Source organism: Hemitrygon akajei, chromosome 28 (genome assembly GCF_048418815.1).
Source record: "Hemitrygon akajei chromosome 28, sHemAka1.3, whole genome shotgun sequence".
Classification (NCBI taxonomy): domain Eukaryota; kingdom Metazoa; phylum Chordata; class Chondrichthyes; order Myliobatiformes; family Dasyatidae; genus Hemitrygon; species Hemitrygon akajei.
This window is the reverse complement of record NC_133151.1, coordinates 45,432,754-45,459,934: the sequence shown is the minus strand read 5'-3', so window position 1 is coordinate 45,459,934 and position 27,181 is coordinate 45,432,754. Positions and strand designations below refer to the sequence as shown.

Below are 27,181 nucleotides of genomic sequence, written 5' to 3'. Positions count from 1 at the left end.
AGTGATAATAAACCTGATGCTGTTTGAAATGAAAGCGAAGATTGCTAGCTCGGGTTGGCTGCTTGCTTGTCGGAAGGTCAGGTCGCAAACGCTTCGCCACCAGGCGAGCTGACCTCGTCAGTGCACAGTTGAGTGTAGCTTCTGCCGAGTGCTCACGTTTACATTGGTCGAAGTCGTTCTGATTGGCTTAGGGCTGAGCGGTGAGTTGCGGACACCCGAGGACCCAATGCTCCTGTTATGACCGATAACCAGGGATGTGGGCCAGCGGATATTACTCAGCTCTCCGATTGGCTGGGACCAAGCGGCTGGTATGACAGCTAACCAATCAGAACAATGAATCCGACTGATCTAAACTCGGCAGAAACAATACTCACTGATGATGTCATCACCTTCGCTGGTGACGGAAGGTTTGCGAGCTAAACACCCTACTAGACTTTTGCATCGCTATGTGCGTTTCCAATTCTCTTTGCTCTATTATCGATTGTAAAGCAAAAAATTTTGCGCCTCTTTCCCGACTTCCGAGAAAACCTTGGATTAAAAACATCAGAGTCCAGCCTCGAGCCTTGTCCGCGTGGGGTTGCCACATTCGCCCCACGATTCCGAGGATTTCCCCCAAGTGCTCCCCTCTCCTCCCACAACCTGACGACGGGCTCCCGTCACTGAAAACGGCTCCCCTCAGTGTGCGGGTGGTGATGTGAGGGAGAATTCCCCTCTATAGATGCTGCCTGACCTGTTGGGTTCCTCCAGCATCTTGCGTGTGTTGCCCCTCTTGCAGTTCGTTTATTGGGCGACACTAACCGGTCAGTAAGATGGGCCGAATGAGGGGCGGTGAGAGCACAGCCAGGACGGGACATACAGGATGAATAAGATGTGCTTGAACGAGCACAGTGGGATCTCGGTGTACCGATCCAGGTGCACCTGAAGGTGGCAGTACAGGCTAAAAAAATGTCATGAAGAATGCACATCAGATACTCTAGAGCCTAGACGATGCTAGAAATCTTACAAAAGGTACCGGAGGGCTTCAGCGGGTTGGGCAGCATTTATGGAGGGGATTAGATAGTCAAGACCCTTCATCAGGAATGGGTCCCTGGCTGGGAAACAGAATATGAGTCTTCAACACCATTATGTGTCGTGTCGTATGAAGTGGGTGAACATGGTCCATGGCCATGATTGTTCTCAGCATATTTTTTTCTACAGAAGTGGTTTGCCATTGCCTTCTTCTGAGCCGTGTCTTTACAAGACGGGTGACCCCAGCCATTATCGATACTCGTCAGAGATTGTCTGTCTGGCGTCAGAGGTCACAAACCAGGACTTGTGATCTGCACCGGCTGCTCGTACGACCATCCACCACCTGCTCCCACGGCTTCACCTCACCCTGATCGGGGGCTAAGCAGGAGCTACACCTTGCCCAAGGGTGACAGGCAGGCTAATGGAGGGAAGGAGCACCTTACAACTCCTTTGGTAGAGACGTATCTCCACCTCGACACATCAAAGAATATGAGTAACGCACTAAATGTTGGAGGAACTCAGCAGGTCAGGCAGTATCTATGGAGACCCTTCATTCGGACCCTTCATCAAGGTCTTGGCCCGAAATGTTGACAGTTTAATCCCCTCCTTAGATGCGGCCTAACCTGCTGAGTTCCTCCAGCATTTTGTGTGCATTGCTCTGGATTGCCAGCACCTGCAGAATCTCTTGTGAACAGAATATGAGAGCTGGAGGGATGCGGTACAACACCGGCTGAACCACTGTGTACAGACGGAGAGTTATGAGGAAAGACTGGAAAAGCTGGATTTGTTTTCCTTGGAGTGGTGGAGGTTTAGTGGTGAGACAGTAGCAAACCTCCCCCCACAGTGGAAGTGTCTACAGGCAGGTTTAAGGTAAGGGGTAAGAGGGTTTGAGGAGTGGATGGGTAATGTAGTAGTTTACAGTGCCAGTGACCCAGGTTCAATTCCTATCACTGTCTGTAAGGAATTTGTACATCCTTCCCGTGACTGTGTGACTCCTCCCCCATCTCAAAGACTTATGAGTCCGAAGGTTAACTGGTCACGTGGGTGTAACTAGGCAGCGCAGGCTCGTTGGGCTGGAAGGGCCTGTTATCGTACTAAACAGTACGATGCAAATGTCTCAGGCACATATATATCACTAGGGTCAACGTGGAGCGGAGAGCAAATTTGCAAATCTGGCAGGAACAAAGGATGTTGGGAATGGTGAGGGGGGGCGCCGTGGGAGGGGTGTGGGACAGGGGCAGAGAAGGAGTGTCAGGGGTGGGTACGGACACACCCAGCCCTGAGACACCAGGCAAGGTCATTTGATTCCACACAATTGGTTTATTGATCATTACAGAATGTCTCTCTGGTGCTTCCCGCTCCCTCCCCTCTCCCTTCCCCTTTTCGCAACCATCATTCCCCTCTCCCTGCCCCCTTCCCACTCTCAGTCCACAATAGAGACCCAGATCAGAATCAGGTTTATCATCACTCACATATGTCGTGAAATTTCTTTCGCTTTTTTTGCAGCAGTACAGTGCGATACATAAAATTACTGCAGTCCTGTGCAACAGTCTCAGGCACCCTGACTATATATTTTTCAGAACTCTGCACCTCTGAAAAATCCCCCTATACTTTCCTCCAATCACTTTATAATCACAGCACTGGGAGAAAGTTTCTGGCTGCCCACTCAATCGATACCTTTTGTCATCTAGTACACCTCTATCAAATCACCCCTCACCGTGCTTTGCTGCAGGGATTAGTGAAAACGCAGGCTCACCTGTCTCTTCTTGTTGTCTGCCTTGTTTGAGACGTTCATGTACTCTTTATCGTTGATGTCAGTGGCACTCCTCGCCCTTTCAAAATAAACAAGAATCAGAGATTTATTGACCCCTCCCCCTTCCTTCTGTTTGGGGTGTGTACACACACATGCAGCAACCCCCTGCAGACGGGGAAAGTAACTGCATCAGGATTCGAGGCTATGGGGACCCTACTGCGCGATCACCAACGTAACAACGTTAGACCAGAACGTCACTCAGACAAAACAGCACCGCAGGAACAATGGGACACAGCAGCACTGTAGCACGGCACCGACTAGATGGGCTGAAGGGCCTGTATTTGTATTGTAGTGCTCTATGACCAGACAAGACTCAGAGGGACGCTAACCCCAGACATACAGCACTGTGTTAAAGTCTCAGGCACATGTATATAGCTAGGGTGCCTGACATGTGTGAGTGATGATAAACCTGATTCTGATCTGGGTCTCTATTGTGGACTGAGAGTGGGAAGGGGGCAGGGAGAGGGGAATCATGGTTGGGAAAAGGGGAAGGGAGAGGGGAGGGAGTGGGAAGCACCAGAGAGACATTCTGTAATGATCAGTAAATGAGACGTCCTCAACATCTCAATCAGAGAGAAGCAATGGAGTCAATCATGGGCTCGCACCCTTGACACCTCAATCAGAGAGAGGCAATGGAGTCGATCATGGGCTCGTGGTCCGTCTCCAGGCTTCTGGCCGCACACTCCTCCCCAAACCTCACCGAACTCCCTCAGAGACAGCAAGGCATCAGATCGCTTAACTGGCCTCAAACCTACCATTAAAATGTAGATCACAATAAAATAAGTAGTTTTGTGTACTGTCAGCAGGACATCGCTGTTGGTGGTGTTGTTTGCTGGTGCCATCTTGCAGTACCTCTGCTACATCTTGTCTCTGCTATACGTACTGCCCACCCGCATTGCACACTCCCCAATTTGGATGGTTGCCGAGAGCAACCATTCGAGGTGATGAAAAACCACAAACTTCCTTCCTAATCGATGTTTGGGACTCTGCCAAAGAACATCTGACGTGGTGTTCAGGGCTTAGCTGTGTCTGGCCAGATTAAATGCATACTATAAATTTGCCAATAGTACAACTGCCGTTGGCAGAGGCAGATCGGCTGTTCGAGTGGTGTCGCAACAACAACCTTACGCTCAACATCAGTAAAAATAAGGAATTGATTGTGGACCTCAGGAAGGGGAAGTCGAGGGAGCACACACCAGTCCTCATCGAGGTGTCAGCAGTGGGAAGGCTGAGCAGTTTCAGGTTCCTGGTGTTAACATCTCTGAGGATCTATCCTGGGCCTAACATATCAATGCAGTCAGGAAGAAGGCACGTTAGTGGCAACACTTCATCAGGAGCTTGAGGCACAAAGACTTACGCAAATTTCTACAGATGTACCGTGGAGAGCATTCTGCTATGGAGGCCCCAAAGCACGGGACCGAGAAAAGCTGCAGAGTTGCAGACAGAGCCAGCTCCATCATGGGAAGAACCCCCTTCACCGTTGACGACGTCTTCAAGAAGGACCCTCACCATCTGGTACACGCCCTCTTCTCATTACTACCATCGGGGAGGAGGTACAGAAGCCAGAAGACACACACTCAATGCTTTTGGAACAACTTCTTCCCCTCCACCATCAGATTTCCAGATGGTCCATGAACCCATAAACACTACAATTGTAGGAAAGATGTCAACAAAATAGAGAGAGCACAGAGAAGATTTACTAGAATGTTACCTGGGTTTCAGCACCTAAGTTACAGAGAAAGGTTGAACAAGTTAGGTCTTTATTCTTTGGAGCGTAGAAGGTTGAGGGGGGACGACAGAGGTATTCAAAATTATGAGGGGGGATAGATAGAGTTGACGTGGATAGGCTTTTTCCATTGAGAGTAGGGGAGATTCAAACAAGAGGACATGAGTTGAGAGTTGGGGGCAAAAGTTTAGGGGTAACACAAGGGGGAACTTCTTTACTCAGTGTGGTAGCTATGTGGAACGAGCTTCCAGAGAAGTGGTAGAGGCAGGTTCGATATTGTCATTTAAAGTAAAATTGGTTAGGTATATGGACAGGAAAGGAATGGAGGGTTATGGGCTGAGTGCAGGTCGGTGGGACTAGGTGAGAGTAAGTGTTCGGCACGGACTAGAAGGGCCGAGATGGCCTGTTTCCGTGCTGTGATTGTTATACGGTTACAGTGCAAAAATCTTCAGCACTTTTGTATGTGCTTAAGACTTTCACACAGTACATACTGTATTTGTCACCATGGAGTGGAGAGCGAGTTTGTAAATCTGGCGGGAGCAAAGGATGTTGGGAATGGTGAGGGTGGAGCGCCGTGGGAGGGGTGTGGGACAGGGGGCAGAGAAGGAGTGTCAGGGGTGGGTACAGACACACCCAGCCCTGAGACACCAGGGAAGGCCATCTGATTCCAAACAATTGGTTCATTGATCATGACAGAAGGTAATTGATCATGAAATGTCATGAAATTTTGTTTTTAAGTGGCAGCGGTACAGTGCAATACATAAAATTACTACAGTCCTGTGCAAAAGTCTTGGGCACTCTAGCTATATGTGAATAAGACTTTTGCACAGTGCTATACCTCACTAGTTTGTTCTCTCGATGCACTATTTATTTTTTCTATAGTTCTTCCTGTAACTTGTTTGTGTTGCACTGTGCTGCTGCCAGACAGCAGCAGGTTTCACTCCAGTGAAAATAAACCCAGCTCAGGTTTTGATTCTAAAATGGCCGTCTCCCAACATCTGGACAAAGTTGCCACCTTTTACCCCTGCCAGTGTTTTCCCTGGCTGCTCGCCTCCACTGAGGTGAGAGGAAGCCTGTCGCTGCCCTTCATGGCGGAACTAAAAGCATGCTCCTGTCTTGCCGCTGCCTTCAGGAAGCCTGAGGTCCCACATCTCCAGGTTCAGAACTGTCGGGCTCCTGAACCAGTGTGGGTGACTTTACTCAATTCCACAACCTACAGACTCACTCTCACTCACAGCTCGTGAGCTCAGTGTTATTTATTCATTGATTATTCCGGGTGCTTTTTTTTTGTATTTGCACAGATTATCTTCCTTTGCACGTTGGTCGGTTGCTACTCCTCGTTTGTGCGTGGTTGTTCATTGATTCTACTCCAGTTCGCAGTTCGACTGTGACAGACAGGTCACGGTAGTGTAGTAGAGTAGTTACAGCAGGCAACCCAGTTTCAATTCCTGCCCTTGCCTGTTAGGAGTTTGTCCGCCCTCCCCTAGTTCCCTCCCACAGCACAAAGATGTTTCGGTTCGTAGGTTAACTGGTCACTGTAAATTCTCCCACGGTTAGGCTAGGGGTAGATCAGGGGATTGCTCATCGGCACAGCTCAAAGGGTCGGAAGGGCTGTCCCTCACTGCATCTCAATAAATAAATAAATCTCAAGGTGGTATATGTTAACGTACACCACATTGATAATAAACTTACTTCAAACTTTGAACTTTATGAATTGAAACATTCACTGCCTCGCACTGTTCTCTCTAAGCTGGGGGGGGGGGGCTTTGGGGTTCTAACATCATTCATTCTTTGGGGCACTCCTCTGTTTTCGTGGATGTTTGTGAAGAAAAAGAATTTCAGGATGGATATTGTATACATTTCTCCGACATTCAATGTGCCTGTTTAAGTATTCTGTTAAACAAGGAGGTGAAGTGCCTTCAGACATTTTACAAATGCAAGTTATTGATATTTTGCCAGACGTAACGAGAATTCTTTCACAATGGGATTAGAAACGGGGTCAGGGTTCGGGAAGAGATTGCTCGTCCTGTCTGCAGATTGTATACAAAGTGGGCTCATGCACCAGAGATTGGACTTGAATGGTCAGGAAGGGCTGAATGGTCTCTTTCTCTGATCTGATTTCAGGGTCACTAACCTTTTTCTACTCCGTGGCAACTGTGACCTCCCTACTTCCTTCTTCTTTGCTCCGTTCGCTACTGTGGCCACCGCCCCTCCAGTCAGATTCTCGGCAAGGCTCTGCAAAATGAAAGCAAGCGGTTCAAACACGGAGCCACCTCTGCATTTTGAGCTATTTAAACAAGATGTACCTACAGCAGAAAAAGTTGGGGAGAGGGTGGCCTTTGCAAAGCACAGAAAGATATTCCAAGAGCCAGGAGTTAATGAGAGAAAAATCAGGCCATTATCCTGACAGAGTCAGCCATAGAACACCACAGCAGGGAAACAGGCCTTTGGCCCATCTAGTCATGTGCAAACTATTATTCTGCCTACTTCTATCGACCTGATCCTGGATCATAAACATGCACTTGTCTAAACTTCTCAGAAATGGTGCAATCACCACTTCCCCAGGCAGCTCGCTCCACACTCGCACCATCCCCGGAGTGAAGAAGCTCCCCCTTAGATTCCCGTCACCTTTCACTCTTAACCCATGGCCTCCAGTCCCACTCTCACCCAACCTGAGTGGAAAAAGCCTGCTAGCATTTACCCTCCCTATACCCCCAGAACTTTGCACACCTCTATCAAATCTCCCCTCATTCTCCTACGCTCCTGGGAATAAAGTCCTAACCTATTCAACCTTTCCCTACAATTCAGATCCTCGAGTCCTGGCAACATCCTGGTAGCTTTCCTATGTACTCTTCCAATCTTTCAATCTTTCCTATAGGTAGGTGATCAGAACTCCAATTAGGCCCCACTAACATCTTATACAACTTCGTCATAACATCCCAACTTCTGTACTCGAATCTGTATTGATGAAGCCCAATGTGCCAAAAGCTCTCTTTACAACCCTATCTACCTGTGATGCCATTTTCAAGGAATTATGTATCTGTACTCCCAGATTCCCCCTGTTCTATGTTCTTACTGTTAACTTCCAAAATCGCGAGGCTTTCAAAGTACATTTATGTCACCATATACAATTCTACAGGTGGTGTGAGTCCTGAGGCGCCTGTTCCTTCTTCAGCAGGATGGTTTCCTGGTGGAAACCAAGTTGAGCAAGCATTGGAGAGGGTCCAGAGGTGGTTCAGGAGAATAATCCCTTAGTCAAGATGACACTAAATGGCAACTCCTTTGTTTGCATCTTCGGAAGCAGCTCTATTTCCATCTGTAATATCTCTATTTTTCCCTTTTGAAGACCCTGACCCGGAGTTACACGCTGACCGGTTCTTTGTGGGAATGGGACCCGCTCTCGGAGTGTCACGTCTGGCCGTTAACGGCCACACTAAGGGCGCAGGCCTAAGAGTTCGGCTCGCCTTTGGAGGCCTAGGATCTCAGGGCTCTGGAGACGCGCAGATCGAAGGATGGTGTCCCGGACCGGTGTGTCGTGGGAGCTGGAACATCTTTGGCTGTGTGCCCAGTGCTCAGTGCCCTGAGATCCTTGGGCAGAGAGCTCGGAAAAAGCGATGCAACATCATAAGCCAGTGAGTTGTTTGTTGTGTCTCCCCTCTCGCTGTGAAACGGAGACGCCTCTTTCTCTGTTATTAGGGAGAGAGAGAGAGAGCCTGTGGTACGTCGAATACCAGGTGAATGTGTAGTCTTTGGGTAACTGCAAGTCCGTGTCTTTGCTGTTGCTTTGCTCGCGCTTGAGTGCGCGGTGGCGGGTGCCGATGCCGGTGGGAGGAGGGGGTGCTTGTTGCTTGCTGCCGCTTACGTGTGGGAGGGAGGGGAGCTGGGGGGGGGCAGGGACTTTGGGGTTGTAACATTTAACTGTCGTTCATTCTTTGGGGTGCTCCTCTGTCTTTATGGATGGTTGTGAATAAAGAGCACTTCAGGATGTATATTGTATACATTAAATGTACCTTTGAAATGAAAGGGTTAACATATGAGGAGCATTTGATGGCTCTGTGCCTGCACTTGCTGAAGTTTAGAAGAATGGGGGAGGATCTCATTGAAAGGGCTAGATAGAGTGGACCTGGCAGAGCAGACTCGATGGGCTGAGTGGCCCGGGTCTGCCCACATCTCTTATGGTTTTTTGCAGGCTGACCAGAGTAGCTAGTGTTAGATTGTTAGATCTGATTTCGTATCATGGTGGTTAAGCTGTCGAGTACAACCTGAATTGTGTGAGGGATGGTAAACCAAAAGCAAGTTGTACAGTAAATGAGAGCATTTCATTTTTCTTATCTATTCTGCAACTCAGCTAGTTCCACTATCTCTTGCCCGCAACTCTGCCCCATGATTGGAATTCCCACCCTTTTAGGAAAGACTCTGGGGGGAAGCCCACTCGCCTCGGACAGAAGAGAAACTGCTTCCCTGTTTTGAAGGGGAACTGAAAAAAAAATTCATCTTGTATCTGTCAGGCCTCGCCTTCACATTTTCGAAACAACATCATATCACAATGCTGTTACTTCTCTCGCCGGCACGAGTGAACTTCGCTGCCTTTTTGTGGAACTCGTGAGAAAATATCAGTACTTACACAGTCAGTCCGAGTACCCTCATCCTTAGCTGAAAGAGAGAAAATACCAATCAGCCAATGGTCCATCCACACTTCCTAAAAAGGAAAATGTTTCTCAGTTAACGTTGATTTGGAAGAGTTTGACGTGCAGTAGAAGAGGGATCTGGGAACACAACTCCATGCTTCCTTGAAAGTGGTGTCGCAGGTAGATGGTGTCGTAAAGAGAGATTTTGACACATTGACCTTCATAAATCAAAGTACTGAGTACTGGAACACACACAAAATTGCTGGGGGAGCTCAGCAGGCCAGGCAGCACCTATGGAAAAGAGTAAACAGTCGACGTTTCAGGCTGAGCCCCTTCAGCAGGACTGGAGAAAAAAAGATGAGACGTCAGAGTGGGGGCAGAGTGGAGGAAGAAGTACAAGGTAGGAGGTGATAGGTGAAACCAGGAAAGGGAGAGGGTGATGGGCAGGTAAGAAAGGGAAATGGAAATGGCGGAATGCTGAAGCGGTGCTGGAGTTCGAGAAATTGATGTTCATGCCATCAGACGGCATATAAGGACTGATATACCGTCCTTATATACCCAGACGGAATATAAGGTGTTGCTCCTACAACCTGAGTGTGCCCTCATCACGGTTGTACAGGAGGCCAAGGACTGACATGTCCGAATGGGAATGGGATGTGGAATTAAAATGGGTGGCCACAGGGAGATCCCACTTTTTCTGGCGGACAGAGTGTTGGTGTCCAGCGAAGCGGTCTCCCAATCTATGTCAGGTCTCACCAATGTACAGGAGGCCACACTGGGTACAGTAGATGACCCTAACAGACTCACAAGTGAAGTGTTGCCTCACCTTGAAGGACTCTTTGGGGTCCTGAGTGGTGATGGAGGAGGTGTAGGGGAAGGTGGGAGATTATGGGGAGGGACGAGTGGACAAAAGAGTTGTGTAGAACATCAGTTTCTCGAATTTCCTGTAATTGCTGCCTCTCCTTCACTATTGCCCATTTTCTTCTCACTTTATCTCCTTACCTGCCCATCACCTCCCTCTGGTGCTCCTTCCCCTTTTCCGCACGGCCTTCTGTCCTCTCCTATCAGATTCCCCCTTCTCCAGCCCGGTATCTCTTTTACCAATCAACTCCCCAGTTCTTTATTTCATCTCTTCCCCCTCTCCTGGTTTCACCTACCTTTTACTTCTTCCTCCACCCCCCACCTTCTTTCTCTGATTTGTCATCCTTTTCTCCAGTCCTGATGAAGGAAGGGTCTTGACCCGAAAAGCCGACAGTTCACTCTTTTCTACAGATACTGCCTGGCCTGCGGAGTTCCTCCAGCATTTTGTGTGTGTTGTTTGGATTTGCAGCATCTGCAGATGTTGTCTTGATTGGTATTGAGTACAGGAGATAGGACGTTATCTTGAAGTTGTATAAGACCTAATCTGGTGTAATGTGTGTAGTTTTGGTCACCTACCTACAGGAAAGATTGAAAGAGCACAGAGGAAATTTACAAGGATGTTGTCGGGACTTGAGGACCTGAGATATAGTGAAAGGTTGAATAGATTAGGTCTTTATTCCCCTGAACGTAGAGAATAAGGGGAGATTTGATCAAGGTATACAAAATTATGAGGGTTATGTACGGAGATGAGGAGGAACTGCTTTTCCCAGAGTGGTGAATCTGTGGAATTCTCTGCCCAGTGAAGCAGTGGAGGCTGCCTCAGAAAATATATTTAAAACAAGGTTGGGTAGATTTTTACACATTTGGGGAAAAGAGTTACGGGGGAAAGGCAGGTAGGTGGGGATGAGTCCATTGCCAGATCAGCCATGATCTTATTGAATGGCACAGTAGGCTCGACGGGCCGGATGACCAACTCCTGCTCCTAATTTCTCATGTTCTTATCTATAGGGTAAGTGCAAGCAAGCTTTTTCCACTGAGGTTGGGTGGGACTATAAACGGAGGTCATGGTTAAGGGTGAAAGGTGAACTGTTTAAGGGGAACATGAGGGGAAACTTCTTCACTCAGAGTGCCATGAGAGTGTGGAACGAGTTGCCAGTGGAAGTGATGGATGTGGGTTCGATTTCAACATTTATGAGCAATTTGTATAGGTATAATTGCTGGGACTAGGTAGAATAATAGTTTGGCGCAGACTAGATGGGCCAAAGGGCCTATTTCTGCACTCTGTGACTATTTGACTCTAAAAGTGTACAGTAAATACACTGCTGTCTAACTGCTTGAATTATAAAGTTGTTTGTGTAACATTAATTTGACTGCAGCCATACACACACTGTACACTTCACTTTGAACTTAGCTTGGAGAAGACTGTGCTGGATAAATTAGAAGATTTACAATGCTCTGCATAAAATGAAATTCACCTTATCGGAATCCTAATTGACTGACCACAATTCCTCGACCCCCATTTGTGGGACAGCTTTCCTCAGCATCTCGGCTCTAAGATCACCTCTCTTGTATATTTACCAGCATCTGTCATGTACATAAGATCAAAAGGTATAGGAGCAGAATGAGGCCATTCAGTCTGCTCCACCATTCCATCATTTCTGCACACAATAGTCTCTAGAGCAGGGGGGTTTTATGCCATGGACCCTTAACCGAGGGGTCTGTGGATCCCTGCTCTAGAGTTTACAGAGACCGTTGCAAGAAACAAAAAAAAGTCCAGTGAGCAGCAGTTCTGTGGGTGAAACCACCTTTTTAATGAGGAAGGTCACAGGAGAATGGCCAGACTGGTTCACGCTGACAGGAAGGTGACAGTAACTCAAATAACCACACGTTACAACAGTGGGGTGCAGAACAGCATCTCTGAACGCACAATACGTCGAACCTTGAAGTGGATGAGCAGCAGAAAACTACAAACACATATTTAGTGTCCACTTTATTAGGCACCTCCTGTAATTAATAAAGTTGCCACTGATTGTATAATATTGTATTTCAAATTAAAGTGAACAAATTCACGATTATCAACATATCTGTCATGTATTTGTCCGACCACTCACCTTTGTTTAAATTGTCAGGAACAATTATTAGCCCTCAGCCATCAGGCTTTTGAACGAAAGAAGATAAATGTGCTTCACTTGTCCCATCACTGAAATATTCCCAGAAGCTGTACACTTACTTTCAAGATTCTTCATCTCACGTTCTCAATAGTGTTCATGGGTTCAATCTTTGTTCAGAAATCTGATGGCAGAGGGGAAGAAGCTGTTCCTGAATCGTTGAGTGTGTGTCTTCAGGCTCCTGTACCCCCTCCCTGATGGTAACAGTGAGAAGAGGGCATGTCCTGGGTGATGGGGGGGGTCCTTAGTGATGGACGCCGCCTTTTTGAGGCATCGCTCCTTGAAGATACCCTGGATGTTGGGGAGGCTGGTGCCCATGATAGAGCTGACTGAGTTTACAACTCTCTGCAGATTATTTTGATCCTGTGCAGTGCTACGTAGCCTCCTCCCTCATGGGAGGGGACAAACTGTTCCGGAGCAGACTTTCCCATTGGCACTAAACTGGATATTGGTGTGACATTCAGAGTTGACGTTATCCTCACTGGTTCAGGAGCCTGATGGTTGAGGGTAATAACTGTTCCTGAACCTGGTGGTGTGGGTCCTGAGGCTCCTGTACCTCCTTCCCGATGGAATCAGTTCAGAGTTGAGATTATCCTCACTGGTTCAGGAGCCTGATGGTTGAGGGTAATAACTGTTCCTGAACCTGGTGGTGTGGGTCCTGAGGCTCCTGTACCTCCTTCCCGATGGAATCAGTGAGAAGAGAGCATGTCCTGGGTGGTGGGGGTCCCTGATGATGGATGCCGCTTTCCTATAACAACTCTCCATGTAGATGTGCTCAGTGGTGGGGATGGCTTTACCCGTGATGGACGAGTCTGAATTCGCTACTTTTTGTAGGATTTTCTGTTCGAGGGCATTGGAATTTCCATGCCAGGCTGTGATGCAGCCAGTTAATATACTCTCCACCACACATCTGTAGATGCTTGTCAGAGTCTCTTCCACATCTTTACAGTATCTTCTAAGTGATGCATGCAGGGTCATTACGGGCAAGGATATGCTTTTCTTAAAGTGGTACATGAGGCGAATGTCTATCGATCCAAGACTGGTAAGAGGTACAGGAGCCTTGGGTCCCACACCAGCAGGTTCAAGAAGAGCTATCACCCTACAACCATCAGGCTCCTGAACTAGAATGGATAACCTCACTCCCCTCAACTCTGAACAGATCCCACAACCCACAGATTCACTTTCACGGACTCTATAACTCATGTTCTCAGTATTGAAAAAGGATCTAGTGCTTTCCCAGCATCTGTGACAAATAAACTCTTCTCGAGCTTCCAGCCGGGTACAGGTATACGTAGATAATAACCGACATTTCAATGACAAACTCTGCCATCCTCTTCAGATATGATGTCTGGGCATGTCTAGTCCGGTGGCATTTAAAACCCCGTCATCCATCCCTCCTGATTAGTCAGTCATCATCCAATCAGGTTCACGCTGTCCCACCTTGTTTACAATCGAATTCTAGTTCTTACTTAGAGCGAGACCTTCATCTTTGTTAAAATTCTTTTCCTCTACTAGACTGTTTATTGATCTTTGTTTGTACCTTTTCACTGATGCTATTCCATTTCTTTGTTCTACTGTGAATGCCTGCAAGAAAATGAGCATCAGGGCAGCTGGAATTCAGAAGGATGGGGGGGGGGGATCTCACTGAAACTTTTCAAATGTTGAAAGGCCAAGACACAGAGTAGATGCGGTAAGGATGTTTCCCATGGTGGGAGAGTCTAGGACGAAAGGGCACAGCTTCAGGATAGAAGGGCGCTCTTTCAAAACAGAGATACGGAAGAATTTCTTTAGCCAAAGGGTGGTGAATTTGTGGGGGCCAGGTCATCTGGCGCATTTAAGGCAGAGATTGATAGATTCTTGATTGGATATGGCATCAAAGGTTACGGGGAGAAGGCCGGAAACTGGGGTTGAGGAGGAGACAGAGAAAAAGGATCAGCCGTGACTGAATGGCAGAGCAGACTTGATGGGCCGGCCGGCCGGACGGACGGGTGGCCTAATTCTTCTCCTATCCCTATGGTCAGATATAGTGACGTGCACTCAGTGGCCAGTCAGCCGATCACATGGCAGCAACCCAATGCATAAAGGCATGCAGACATGGTCAGAACATTCATTTTAAAGATTCAAAGTACATATGCAGTATACAACCCTGAGATTGGTCTTCCCACAGCCAGCCATGAATCAAAGAAACACCATGGTACCCGTTCAGAGAAAGCAACATGCAAGAAAATGAACAAATCGCGCAAACGGCAAAAAACACAGAATAGAAAACATCACAGTACCATTGAAACAGTTGTTGTTCAGACCAAGCATCAGAATTGGGAAGAAATGTGATGCAAGTGACTCTGACCCTGGGGACAGATCTGAGTATCTCAGAAACTGCTGATTTCCTGGGATTTTCATGCAGAGTTTACAGAGAATGGTGTGAAAAACAAAAAACAAAATCCAGTGAGCGGCAGTTCTGTGGGTAAAAATACCTTGTTAATGAGAGAGGTCAGAGGAGAAAGGCCAGACTGGTTCGAGCTGACAGGAAGGTGACAGTAACTCAAATAACCACACGTTACAACAGTGGTGTGCAGAAGTGCATCTCTAAACACAGGATGGGCTACCGCAGAAGGCCGCTCAGTGGCCACTTTATTGAGTACAGAAGGTATGTCCAGAGGAGCATCTCTGAACGCACCTTGTGAACCTTGAAGTGGGTGGGCTGCAGCAGCAGAAGATCACAAAGGAGTTCCTTCCCTGTACCTAGTAAACTGGCCACTAAGTGTTTATGTACTTCCTTAATAAACTTACTTTGAATGATTAGGGGTGGGCAACAAATGATTTTCATTGGGATAGCCTCCAACTGAAGGCAAGAATATCGATTTCTCCTTCCAGTAAAAAAAATTCCCTCTTCTTCTATTCGCCACTCTGGCCTCTTACCTCTTCTCACCTGCCTATCAGGTCCACCTGGATCTCCTCATCCTTCTCTTTCCCCTATAGTCCACTCTCCTCTCCTACCAGACCCCTTCCTCTCCAGCTCTTCATCTTTTCTCCACACCTGCCTTCACCTACCACCTTCTGGCTGTCTTCCTTCCCCGTTGTGTCTTTAATATTTCAGCAATCTTGTATATATGTTGCTGATTAGTTCATTTATTATCAGAGTACAGATTGTTTCTCCTGTGGGAATGCTCAGCAAATCTATAGAACAATAAACAGGATCAATGGACAACAAACCGTGCAAATGCAGATAGAAATAAATAATGAGCATGTCCTTAAATGAGTATAGTTATCCCCTTTTATGATGGTTGAGGGGTAGTAACTCTTCTTGAACCTGGTGGTGCGAATCCTGAGGTACCTGTACCTTCTACCTGATGGCAGCGGTGAGAGGAGAGCATGGCCTGGGTGGTGAGGAACTCTGATGCTGGATGTGGCTTTCCTACAGCAACGTTTCATGTAGGATGTGTTCAATGTCTGGGAGGGCTTTACGCATGATGTACTGATTAAACATTTGGTGTTCCTTTAAATAATTAATTATGGGTAATATGTAAAAATAAATTAATTGCATGCGTCTTCACACTGCCACGTGGTATGTGTACACCTCGCTTAAGTAAACATGAAGCTGGACCTCTCGTGTCATCCTTTGAGTTGGCTCAATGCTTTAAAGCTACAAAACCTAACATTCCCTCCCCCTTCCTTTCCAACCCTGAAGAAGGGACTCAGCCCGAAATGCCAACTGTTTACTCGTTTCCATAGGTGCTGCCTGACCTGCTGAGTTCCTCCAACATTTTGTGTGTTGCCAAGGACTTCCAGCATCTACAGACTTTCTCGTGTCTATGAAATGCTTCCCTTGCCAGTCATGCCCTGAACAAAATTAAACCAACCAGTGAGGGAGGGAGAAAGCACAAAATGACGTGGGAAAAGTGCTGGGTCTCGTCTGAACTATTTTCATCTTGAAATATGCGTGTGGTTTATTTGGTAGCTTGCCCTGGCCTTGGTTGTGCAACACTCTGACTGCCGTGCAGCAACACAGATTAAAAATAACACCTCAGAGGGCAACTGAGCTGAACCAGAGAGTACAGTTTCAGTTCCTAGTATGAGCTGAATGGATTTCACCCAGGCAGCAATGGAGACAACCACTGCCTCGCAACTACCAGGCTCTCGAACCAGAGTGGGTAACTTCACTTGGCCATCATTGAAATAGTCCCACGTCCTCAAGGACTCTTCATCTCATACTCTCAACATTTATTTCTTCTTTATGTGTTATTATTATTTCTTTCTGTTTGTATTTGCACAGTTTGTTGTCTTGTCCGCACTTGCTGAACGGCCCAAGTTGGTGCAGTCTTTCATTGATTCTGTTCTGGCTATTGATACAGATTTATTGAGTATGCCCGCAAGACAATGAATCTCAGGGTTGTATATGGTGACATCTATGGACTTTGCTAATGAATTTATGTTGAACGATATTGCAGCCTACCACGATGCTAGATACATGTAGTGCCGTGCTCAGCATACTTTGCCACACTCTTGCTTGCTTGATGGCTATAGCTGTGAGCGATGCAGCAGGCCTAGAGGTTACAAATGATTCAATGGGAGACCTGGCCTTGAGCCGGTGGGTGTTTTTAACCTGTTCTATTTAGCGTAGAGGTGGTGCCTCAGTGTTTCCTATCATGATCGTGGCTGTTTTCTCATTGGGAATACAAGACTTTGTCTCCACAAGACCACCCTCACCAACATGTCATCCTTGAGGGGAAGAAATCGAGTCCAAGATCTGCACCTCTATAGTACCCTGGTTAGACCACACTTAGAATACTGTGTTCTGTTCTGGTCGCCTCATTATAGGAAGGATGTGAAAACTTTAGAGGGTGCAGAGGAGATTTACCAGGAGGCTGCCCAGACTAAAGAGTGTAAGGAAAGAGTTAACTGTGATTCCTCCGTGGCTGATGCTGAAATAAAATGGAAGTTTGTAAGACAAAACCGTGTCAGCTTGACGTGGGATTGTTTGGAGAAAGTACAAGACAAGCGGTCTACAACAAGGGTTTGAGAAAGTTAAAGGAGTACAAGTCTACAGCCATAACAGTGAAAAATGGTGAAAAACATGCTTTTCATGGGAAGGTGAGTTCATTGTGCTGGTGCAGGGACTAAATGCATGGAAATAAGGGCTTTTGAAACCCTTCCTGGTTCAGGGGGGAAGAGTTTTGTCCTCGGCTTGGTCATGGCTGGTGACTAGTGGTAAGATAGGGAACTGTACGTTGAGAGAGACAGAGTATGTTGAGTCAGAGTGAGACTCAGACAGAGTGTGAAGTTGTCAGATGTGGCCCCCTCCAACACTGAGATCGGTTTGTTTAGTGGATGATCAGTATTACTTTGATTTCTGTACTGCTACTCCTGTAGACATTTATTTTTCCATCTGTATTGAAATTGTAATGGCTTTAATAAAGTGTTTTGTTTTAACACGTGCTGTCTCTCCTTTGTTTGTGAAACCAGGAAAGAACACATGACAAATTTTAAAACAATTTTCATTAGAGGGTATGTCTTTTGAAGATGGCTTGAGTGAGCTTGGGCTTCTCTCTTTGGAAGGGAGAGGGATGAGAAGTGACTTGATAGAGGTGTGTTTCAGATAACCCGAAGTCGAGTTTATTGTCTTCTACACAAGTGCATGTATACACAGGTGCTTTGAAAAACTTACTTGTAGCAGCATTGCTGTCATATGGTGTCAGAGAAGCAGCATTCACACATAAATAAACTATACGCAATATTCTGATTTGGGGGGAGTTGATGATCCTACTGCCAGTCTATCCTTTCCTGGGTTCATAGCTATCTAGTGAAGAATTCTTTCCGAGTTTGATACTTTGATAATGAACGAACCTTTGAAAGTTTGCTTGTCGGGAGTGCTGGAAGGACTGGAAGGGCCTATTCCATGCTGTGTCGGTAAATAAATAAACACACGGTCTCACTGGAGAACTGCACTGAAAGAGAAGATCAGCAGAGCAAAGGATCAGGATCCTCTTTACAGGACAATAGCTATACGGAGAGGCGGTCACGCTCGGAGCCGTTGGAGGCTGAGAGGCAACCTGATAGGAGAATGTAAACATGAGATTCTGCAGACGCTGGAAATCCAGAGCAACGCACACAAAATGCGGGAGGAACTCAGCAGGTCAGACTGCATCTACAGAGGGGAATAAGGAGTCGACGTTTCAGCCCAAGGGCATTCATCAGGACTGGGAAGGAAGGGGAAAGACACCAGAGTAAAGAGCTTATAAAATAAGGTGTCTATAAAATTACCAGAGGCATAGGTAGTCAGTCTTTTTTCAGGATGAACATGTCAAGTACTTTAAGGTGAGAGGGGGAAAGTTTAAAGGAGATTTTTGGGGTAAGTTTGTTTTTGAATACCGAGAGTTGTTGGTACCAGGGGAGGTGCTGGAAGCAGTCACAACAGTGCCATTGAAAAGGGATTTGGACAGGCGCCCAGACTGGTAGAGAATAGAGCAGGCATTCCCAACCTGCAGTTGCTTAAAGGTATTGGTCCACAGCGTATAAATAGTTTGGGAATCCCTGGAATAGAGATATGGATCAGATTGGAATGGGGTCAGCAGTACACGGAGGGCTGAAGGGCCTGTTCTGTGTTCGATGAATGTTCCAATCCTAAGAACCACATTTAATGAAACACGGAATACACTTGCTTAAGAGGTGAGCTTAGTGGGTGTGCAGGAACAGAGTACAGTGGATTCTAGTCACTTGGGTGTTAGTTCCCTTTTCTGGAACCTTTCTCTATATACAACACTGAGCAAAAATCCTAGACACGAATACTGTGTTTGTCAACGTGGAGCAGAGAGCGAGTTTGTAAATCCAGCGAGAGCAAAGATTCTCCTGGGAATGGCGAGGGTGGAGCGCCACGGGAAGGGTGTGGGACAGGGGGCAGAGAAGGAGTGTCAGGGACGAGTACAGACACACCCAGCCCTGAGACACCAGGCAGGGCCATTTGATTCCAAACAATTGGTTTATTGATCATTACAGAATGTCTCTCTGGTGCTTCCCTCTCCCTCCCCCTTTTCCCAACCATGATTCCCCTCTCCCTGCCCCAGAATCAGGTTTATCATCACTCACTTGTGTCATGAAATTTGTTTTTTTTTGTAGGAGCAGTACAGTGCAATATGTAAAATTACTATAGAACTACGCAGAACTCAAAGCTATATATATGTGCCTGAGACTTTTGCTCAGTACTGTGTGTCCTTGATGGTGGTAGTTGCACTGGGCAGTTTTGACTACCTATTGCACAATGTGACCTGTTGCAGCTTGTCAGGACGCTCTCTACTGCGTGTCTGTAGACCAATGTGCGAAATCCAGCTCTCCTGATTGCGTTCTGGGACTATGAGAGATTATGTGAGAGGTGCACTCCCAGCAGTTTGAAATTGCCCTCATCTTGCACCGCTGTGCCGAGGTAGAAAGAGGGGTGTGAGTGGAGTGAGTTGTCCTGCAGTCAATAATCATCTCCTTTACACCAAGTCAGCTACCATCTATCGAAATGAATAAACAGTCCATGCTTTGGGCCGAGACCCTTCTTCAGGACTTGAAGATGCTAAAATAACAAGGTGGAGGGGGGAAGGGAAGGAGGATAGCTAGAAGAATCTTTGTCTTATTGACATTGGGGAAAAGGCTGCTTACCTGACACCAGGCCTCGAGCTCTTCCACCTCCTCTCTGTAGGCCGTCCCAGATTGAAGGTGAGGGTAGTTCTCATAGCAGGCCACATCAGAGACCATAAGATTGGAGCAGAATAAGGCCATTGGTCCCATCGAGTCTGCTCCGCCATTTCATCATGGCTGATTTATTGTCCCTCTCAAGCATATTCTTCCCGTAACCTTTGGTACCCTATCAACCTCCGATCTAAATGTACCCAATGACTTCACCTCCACAGCTGTCCTCTTGATCTGCGTCTCTTATCATCTTGTACACCTCTATCCAGGCACCTCTCACCCTACTTCACTCCAACGAGAAAAGCCCAACCTCACTCAACCTATCCTCGTAAGATATGCTCTCTAATCCAGGCAGCACCCTGGTGAATCTCCTCTGCACCCTCTCTAATCCAGGCAGCATCCTGGTGAATCTCCTCTGCACCCTCTCTAATCCAGGCAGCATCCTGGTGAATCTCCTCTGCACCCTCTCTAATCCAGGCAGCGTCCTGGTGAATCTCCTCTGCACCCTCTCTAATCCAGGCAGCGTCCTGGTGAATATCCTCTGCACCCTCTCTAATCCAGGCAGCGTCCTGGTGAATATCCTCTGCACCCTCTCTAATCCAGGCAGCATCCTGGTAAATCTCCTCTGCACCCTCTCTAATCCAGGCAGGATCCCGGTAAATCTCCTCTGCACCCTCTCTAATCCAGGCAGCATCCCGGTAAATCTCCTCTGCACCCTCTCTAATCCAGGCAGCATCCTGGTAAATCTCCTCTGCACCCTCTCTAATCCAGGCAGCATCCTGGTAAATCTCCTCTGCACCCTCTCTAATCCAGGCAGCGTCCTGGTGAATCTCCTCTGCACCCTCTCTAATCCAGGCAGCGTCCTGGTGAATATCCTCTGCACCCTCTCTAATCCAGACAGCATCCTGGTAAATCTCCTCTGCACCTCCTCTAATCCAGGCAGCATCCTGGTAAATCTCCTCTGCACCCTCTCTAATCCAGACAGCATCCTGGTAAATCTCCTCTGTACCCTCTCTAATCCAGACAGCATCCTGGTAAATCTCCTCTGCACCCTCTCTAATCCAGGCAGCATCCTGGTAAATCTCCTCTGCACCCTCTCTAATCCAGGCAGCATCCTGGTTAGTCTCTTCTGCACCCTCTCTAATCCAGGCAGCATCCTGGTTAGTCTCCTTCTCACCCTCTCTAAAACTTCCACAGACTTCCTAAATGAGACGATCAGAACTGAATACAACATTATTATGGATTGGCATGCCAATCTGTGAAACATTTCAGATAAAACATTCCCACACGGGTGAAATAGCAGGAAATATAACAGAGGACAAAATCTTGCCCCAGGGTCATGTAAGGAAATGATCATCTTTCCCTGACTTATCTTCAAGATGTTCCTGAACAATCTCCCTTCCATGGCAGTAACATTCTCTGGAATTAAGCCCAATGAAGAATATGAAAGTGCTGGCTGTGTGCTCTCCCTAAACAGACTGGAAGACAGGCTGTCTTTCAACAGCTGAACCTTCATAAGGCAGCAAGACCCGATGGAGTACCTGGTAACTGGTAAGGCTTTGAAAATGTGCCAACCAACTGGCGGATGTATTCAGAGACATTTTCAATCTCTGACTGCTAGTTCCTACCTGCTTCAAGAGGGCAACAATTATACCAGTGCCCATGAAGAGTGTGGTGAGCTGCATGAACAACCATCATCCAGCGATGAGATACTTTGAGAGGTCGGTCACACCCGTCTCAGGAAGGACCCGGACTCACTGCCATCTGCCTATCACCGCAAATGGTCACAATCTCCACTCAGTCTTCGACCACCTGGACAATGCAAATACCTTCCTATGTCAGGATGCAGGTTATTGACTGCATCTCAGCATTTAACACCATCATTCCTGCTGTCCTGATCAAAACCAGGGCCCTTTGCAACGGGATCCTCAACTTCCTAACTGGAAGACCTCAGTCTGTGTAGATTGGAAATAGTATCTCCACCTTGCCTCAGGGGTGTGTGCTTAGCCCACTGCTCTACTCTCTCTATGCCCATGACTGTGTGGCTAAGTACAGCTCAAGTTTCATCTATAAATTTGCTGATGATACAACCATTGTTGGTAGAATCTAAGATGGAGACAAGAGGGCGTACAGGAGTGAGATATGCCAACTAGTTGAGAGGTGCCGCAGCAACAACCTGGCACTCAACATCAGTAAGACAAAAGAGCTGATTGTGGACTTCAGGAAGGGTAAGACGAAGGAACACATACCAGTCTCATAAAGAGATCAGAAGTGGAGAGAGTGAGTAACTTTTAAGTTCCTGGTTTCAATATATCCGAGGACCTAACCTGGTCCCAACGTATTGTTGCAGGTATAAAGAAGGCAAGTCAGAAGCTATATTTCATTAGGAGTTGAGGAGATTTGGTTTGTCAACTAAAATACTTGAAAAACTTGAAAACTTCTACAAATGTACCATGGAGAGCATTCTGACTGGCTGCCTAGCATGCCTTATGAGAATAGGTTGAGTGAACTCGGCCTTTTCTCCTTGGAGCGACGGAGGATGAGAGGTGACCTGATGGAGGTGTATAAGATGATGAGAGGCATTGATCGTGTGGATAGTCAGAGGCTTTTCCCAGAGCTGAAATAGTTGCCACAAGAGGACAAAGGTTTAGGGTACTGGGGAGTAGATACAGAGGAGATATCAGGGGTAAGTTTTTTTACTCAGAGAGTGGTGAGTGCATGAAATGGGCTGCCGGCAATGGGGAGATACGATAGGGTCTTTTAAGAGGCTTTTAGATAGGTACATGGAGCTTAGTAAAATAGAGGGCTATAGGTAGCCTAGTAATTTAGTAGGCTAAATTACTAACCAAATTACTTTAGGTTAACTAGTAATTAGTTAACTAGTAATTTCTAAAGTAGGGACATGCTTGGCACAACTTTGTGGGCCGAAAGGCCTGTATTGTGCTGTAGGTTTTCTATGTTTCTATTAAATAACATCTCTCTGGTGCTTCACTGTACAGTGCAATACAGAAAATTGCTACAGTACTGTGCAAAGGTCTTAAGCACCCTAGCTATATATATATATATATGCGCCTAAGACTTTTGCCCAGTACTGCCCCCTTCCAAATGCCTTTCCCTTCACTGTGGTCAAAATCCATGACACCTCCCAGCTTCCTCTGGTGTGTACTGGAGAGTCTATTGTCTGGTTGTGTCACAGCCTGCTATGGAAACACAAACACCCTTGAATGGAAAACCCTACAAAAAGTAGTGGATACGGCCCAGTGCAACACAGGTGAAGCCCTCCCCACCACTGAGCACATCTACAAGAAGCACTGACACAGGAAAGCATCATCCATCATCAGGGACCCCACCAGCCAGGACATGCTCTCTTCTCCCTGCTGCCATCAGGAAGGAGTACAGGAGCCTCAGGACTCATACCACCAGGTTCAGGAACAGTTATTACCCCTCAAACAGTAGGCTCTTGAATCAGAAAGGATAACTTCACTCACCCCATCACTGAAATTTTCCCACCACCAATGGACTCACTTTCATGGACTCTTCGTCTCATGTTCTCGATATTCATTGCTAATTTGTTTATTATAATAATATTATATGATAATAACTTTACTCGGTACTGATAGAAAGTCATCTCTCAGATGTCTGCAATATCCTCAGAGGTCCTCTAACAAGATGAACCTTTGATGTTTGAAGGACGACTTGGCTTTGGAGCAGAGAGTCATTGCTTTCGATCTGCTGTTCACACTCCGGAGCTGGAAAGTTTAGCATGCAAGTTGGCGGTAATGGAAATAGAAGAACTAGTCTAGTGTCTAAACCACAGCAGTGTCTGAGGCATTGCTCGCAGCTATTAATAATCTTGTGAACATTAAGATGTGGATAGTGTCAATGGAAGGAAGGGGAATGCTAGCCTGCAGTTCCTCCCAGATCTAGAAATCATAGCTTCAGCTAATACTCTATCTCCAGGTTCTGTCCATGCAGTACATACACCTATACACCAGCTAGTTAATGCAAACATCTAATCAGCCAATCACGTGGCAGCAACCAAAGTGTAGAGAAGCATGCAGGCACGGCCAAGAGGTTCAGTCGCTGTTCAGATCAAACACCAGAATGCGGAAGAAATGTGATCTGAGTGACTTTTACCCTGGAATGATTGTTGGTGCCAGATGGGGTGGTTTGAGTATCTCAGAAACTGCTGATCTCCTGGGATTTTCACACACAACAGTCTCTAGAGTTTACAGAGAATGGTGTGAAAAATAAAAACCATCCAGTGCGCGGCAGTTCTGTGGGTGATATTCACTTGCTCTTTTTGCTGTTTGTGCGATCTGTTCTTTTTTTTTGCGTGTTGGGTGTTCGATATTTTCTTTGAACAGGTTCTCTGGTGTTCCTTGTTTTGTGGCTGTCTGTGGAAAGACCAATCTCAGGGTTGTATACTGCATACATACTTTGATAATACATGTACTTTGAATCTTTGAAAACGCACATTGTTAATGAGAGAGGTCAGGGAGAATGGCCAGACTGGTTCACACTGATAGGAAGACAAGAGTAACTCAAATAACCACACGTTACAACAGCGGTGTGCAGAAGAGCATCTCTGAACGCTCATCACGTTGAACCTTGAAGTGGACAGGCCACAGCAGCAGAAAACCAGGAACGTACACTCAGTGGCCACTTTATTAGGTATATGAGGTGCTTCATAAAGTGGTTACTGAGTGTAGGTAAAATTGCAATGGGGAGGAGCTTAGCGGTCAATGGCACTTAACGGCGACTCTTTTGTTTGCATCTTTGGAAAGAGTTCTGTTTCCATCTTTAATATCTCTATTCTTCCCTTTCAGGGTTCTTTTGAAAACCCTGACCTGGAGTTACACGCTGACTTCGGTTCTTTGCGGGAATGGGACCCGCTCTCAGGGCCTCACCACCGGACGTTATTCGATATGCCAAGGACGCGGCCTAGAAGATTAGCTCGCCTTTGGAGTTTCGGGTCTGTGTGGCTCTGGGGGCTGGCGGACTCGAGGTCGGTGCCTCTGCAGGGAATCAATGTGTCATGGGAGATGGAAGATCGAAAGCTGGCTGCTGGCTGTGTGTCCAGAGACCCGAGTTCTTTGGGCACAGAGCTCAGAAAAAGCGGCACAACAGACTTTTAACATTGTAAATCAGTGAGCTGTTTATGTCCTCCCCTCTCGTTGTGAAATGGAAACACCTCTTTTCCCCTTATTAGGGAGAGAGAGAGCCTGTGGTAGGTTGAATTACCGGGTGAACGAGTAGTCTTTGGGGTACGCTAGTCTGTATCTTTGCCGCAGGCTTGACTGCTTGGTGGGGGACACCGATGCTTTTTTTGCTGGTGGGGGGGGTATCGTTGCTTTGCTGGTGCTTACATGTGGGAGGGGGGAGCTGAGGGGGGCTTTGGGTTCTAACGTTTAGCTGTCATTCATTCTTCGGGGCACTCCCGTTTTCGTGGATGGTTGCGAAGAAAAATAATTTCAGGATGCATATTGTATACATTTCTCTGACATTAAATGTACCTTTGAACCCTTTGGTTGAATCACCCCACCCTATACTTGCTCCAACAGTAGATGAGCAGTGGACAAATTCTGGCCCAAGGTAACCAAATACCCTTTCTTTGAGGTAAAGAATAAGTCTTGGCACTCAACAGGAAGAGGAGAAGGTGAATTAAGTCTCTGAAAATCAAAAACAAATTATCTCATATGGTAACGTTTTACCTTTGGGACTTGTTTACAGGAAGGGAAAAGGGTATCTACCTGCGTATAAATGCTGTTGACTGGCTCTCAGTTCAATATACAAGGTGCACACATATGGATAAGAGATGAGGACTCTGCTTCCTTGTTTAAACCGCAGTTCCGACAATCTCTCCCACTTGTTTTTATCTTGTGATTCAAGCAGTCAAGGAGAATACAGTCCCTCTCAATGGGTATTGATAGCCAAGATACCCATCCAAGTTTGTCCCATTTGGCCCCTAATCTTTCCTGTCCCTGTACCGGCCATCATCAGCATCATTATGTGCCATTTCGAATTACCTGGGCGATCATGATTGTTCTGGGCAAATTTTTCTACAGAAGTGGTTCGCGTTCTACTGGGCAGCGTCTTCACAAGACGGGTGAGCCCAGCCGTTATCGATACTCTTCCGGGATTGTCTGCCTGCCGTCAGTGGTCGTATAACCGGGACTTGTGATCTGCACTGGCTGCTCATATGACCAAGGGTGACCTGCAGGCTAGAGGAGGGAAGGAGCACCTTACACCTCCTTTGGTTAGAGACATATCTCCACCCTGCCACCTACATACCCGTCTAAGTCTCTTTTAGTATTGTAATTGTACCTGTCTCAATCATTTCTGGTAGCAGCTCATTTGACTGACGTAGATTTTCTATTTATGATCCTTTCAAAATGGCTTTTAAATGTTACTAATATAAAGTACAGTGCAAAAGTCTTGGACACCCTATATGTATGTTTGAAGTGTTTATTTTTGTTTTCTGCATTAGTGTGTCAGGAGAAAAGAGCAAATTTCAGATTTCCAAACATTCATTTTCCAAAATATTAAACGTCACAGAGATTTTTTTGTAATTTGTTAAAGAAAGTAACTTAGTTGGCAATAGATGAGTTTTCAAATAAAAACTTGATGACTTTGTAGGTAGATAGCCCAGTGGCTGATTAAAGAAAGATAATGATCAGTGGCATAATGATTCATTGGAACAGAAACGGGTGCAGAAGGAACCTATCTGGGTGAAGGACAACCAAAGTAAACGGTGATGATATGGCAGATGCGACAGCTTACCTTTCAAACCAGCAATTCTTACATGATGGCAAGAGTGAGCATAACACAAGGTGGTCATCGTGCAGCAGCAAGGTCTCTTTCAGGCAGAAATTTTGCAGCAGACACAAGTTTCAAGATGTGCAGTCCAACCAAGCTCCTCTGAAGATGCACAAAGAAACAGGCAAGGTTGAGGAACAGAAACGCAGAGGTCAGCCATGGAAACTGAAAGCAGCATCAAACTGATGTCCCTTCTGCAGCAGACATCCAGCACTGCTGTCACAGAAACCTCTGGGACCCAAGTAGACCCCTCCACAGGGGTGCTGCCAAAAATCCACTCCTCCGAAGTGGAAACAAAGCCAAGCACAAAAACTCAGGGGCTGGGGTGTTTAACAAAGGTAGAAGTGCTCTGGACTGACGAGTCAAACATTTGTCTGTAGAAGAGCTGGATGGACGAGGGTCTGCAGCCAAAAGTGAAGCACAGCGGAGGCTCACTGAAGATCTGAGGCACTTCTACCAACAGAGTTGGGGATCTGGTCAGAATTAA

At 46.6% G+C, this 27,181-nt stretch overlaps 1 protein-coding gene across 1 annotated transcript in view; it reads right to left on the bottom strand.

Moving 5' to 3' along the window:
• LOC140717584 (uncharacterized) overlaps positions 1-27,181 on the bottom strand; it is an 86,581-nt gene that overhangs the window by 21,249 nt on the left and 38,151 nt on the right. Inside the window, exons 5-8 of the mRNA XM_073031158.1 lie at positions 25,629-25,754; positions 9,172-9,200; positions 6,682-6,782; positions 2,765-2,840 (exon numbers count right to left, since the gene is read on the bottom strand). Of these exons, the coding sequence (XP_072887259.1) occupies positions 2,765-2,840; positions 6,682-6,782; positions 9,172-9,200; positions 25,629-25,754 (332 nt within the window). The remainder of the gene's footprint in view (positions 1-2,764; positions 2,841-6,681; positions 6,783-9,171; positions 9,201-25,628; positions 25,755-27,181) is intronic.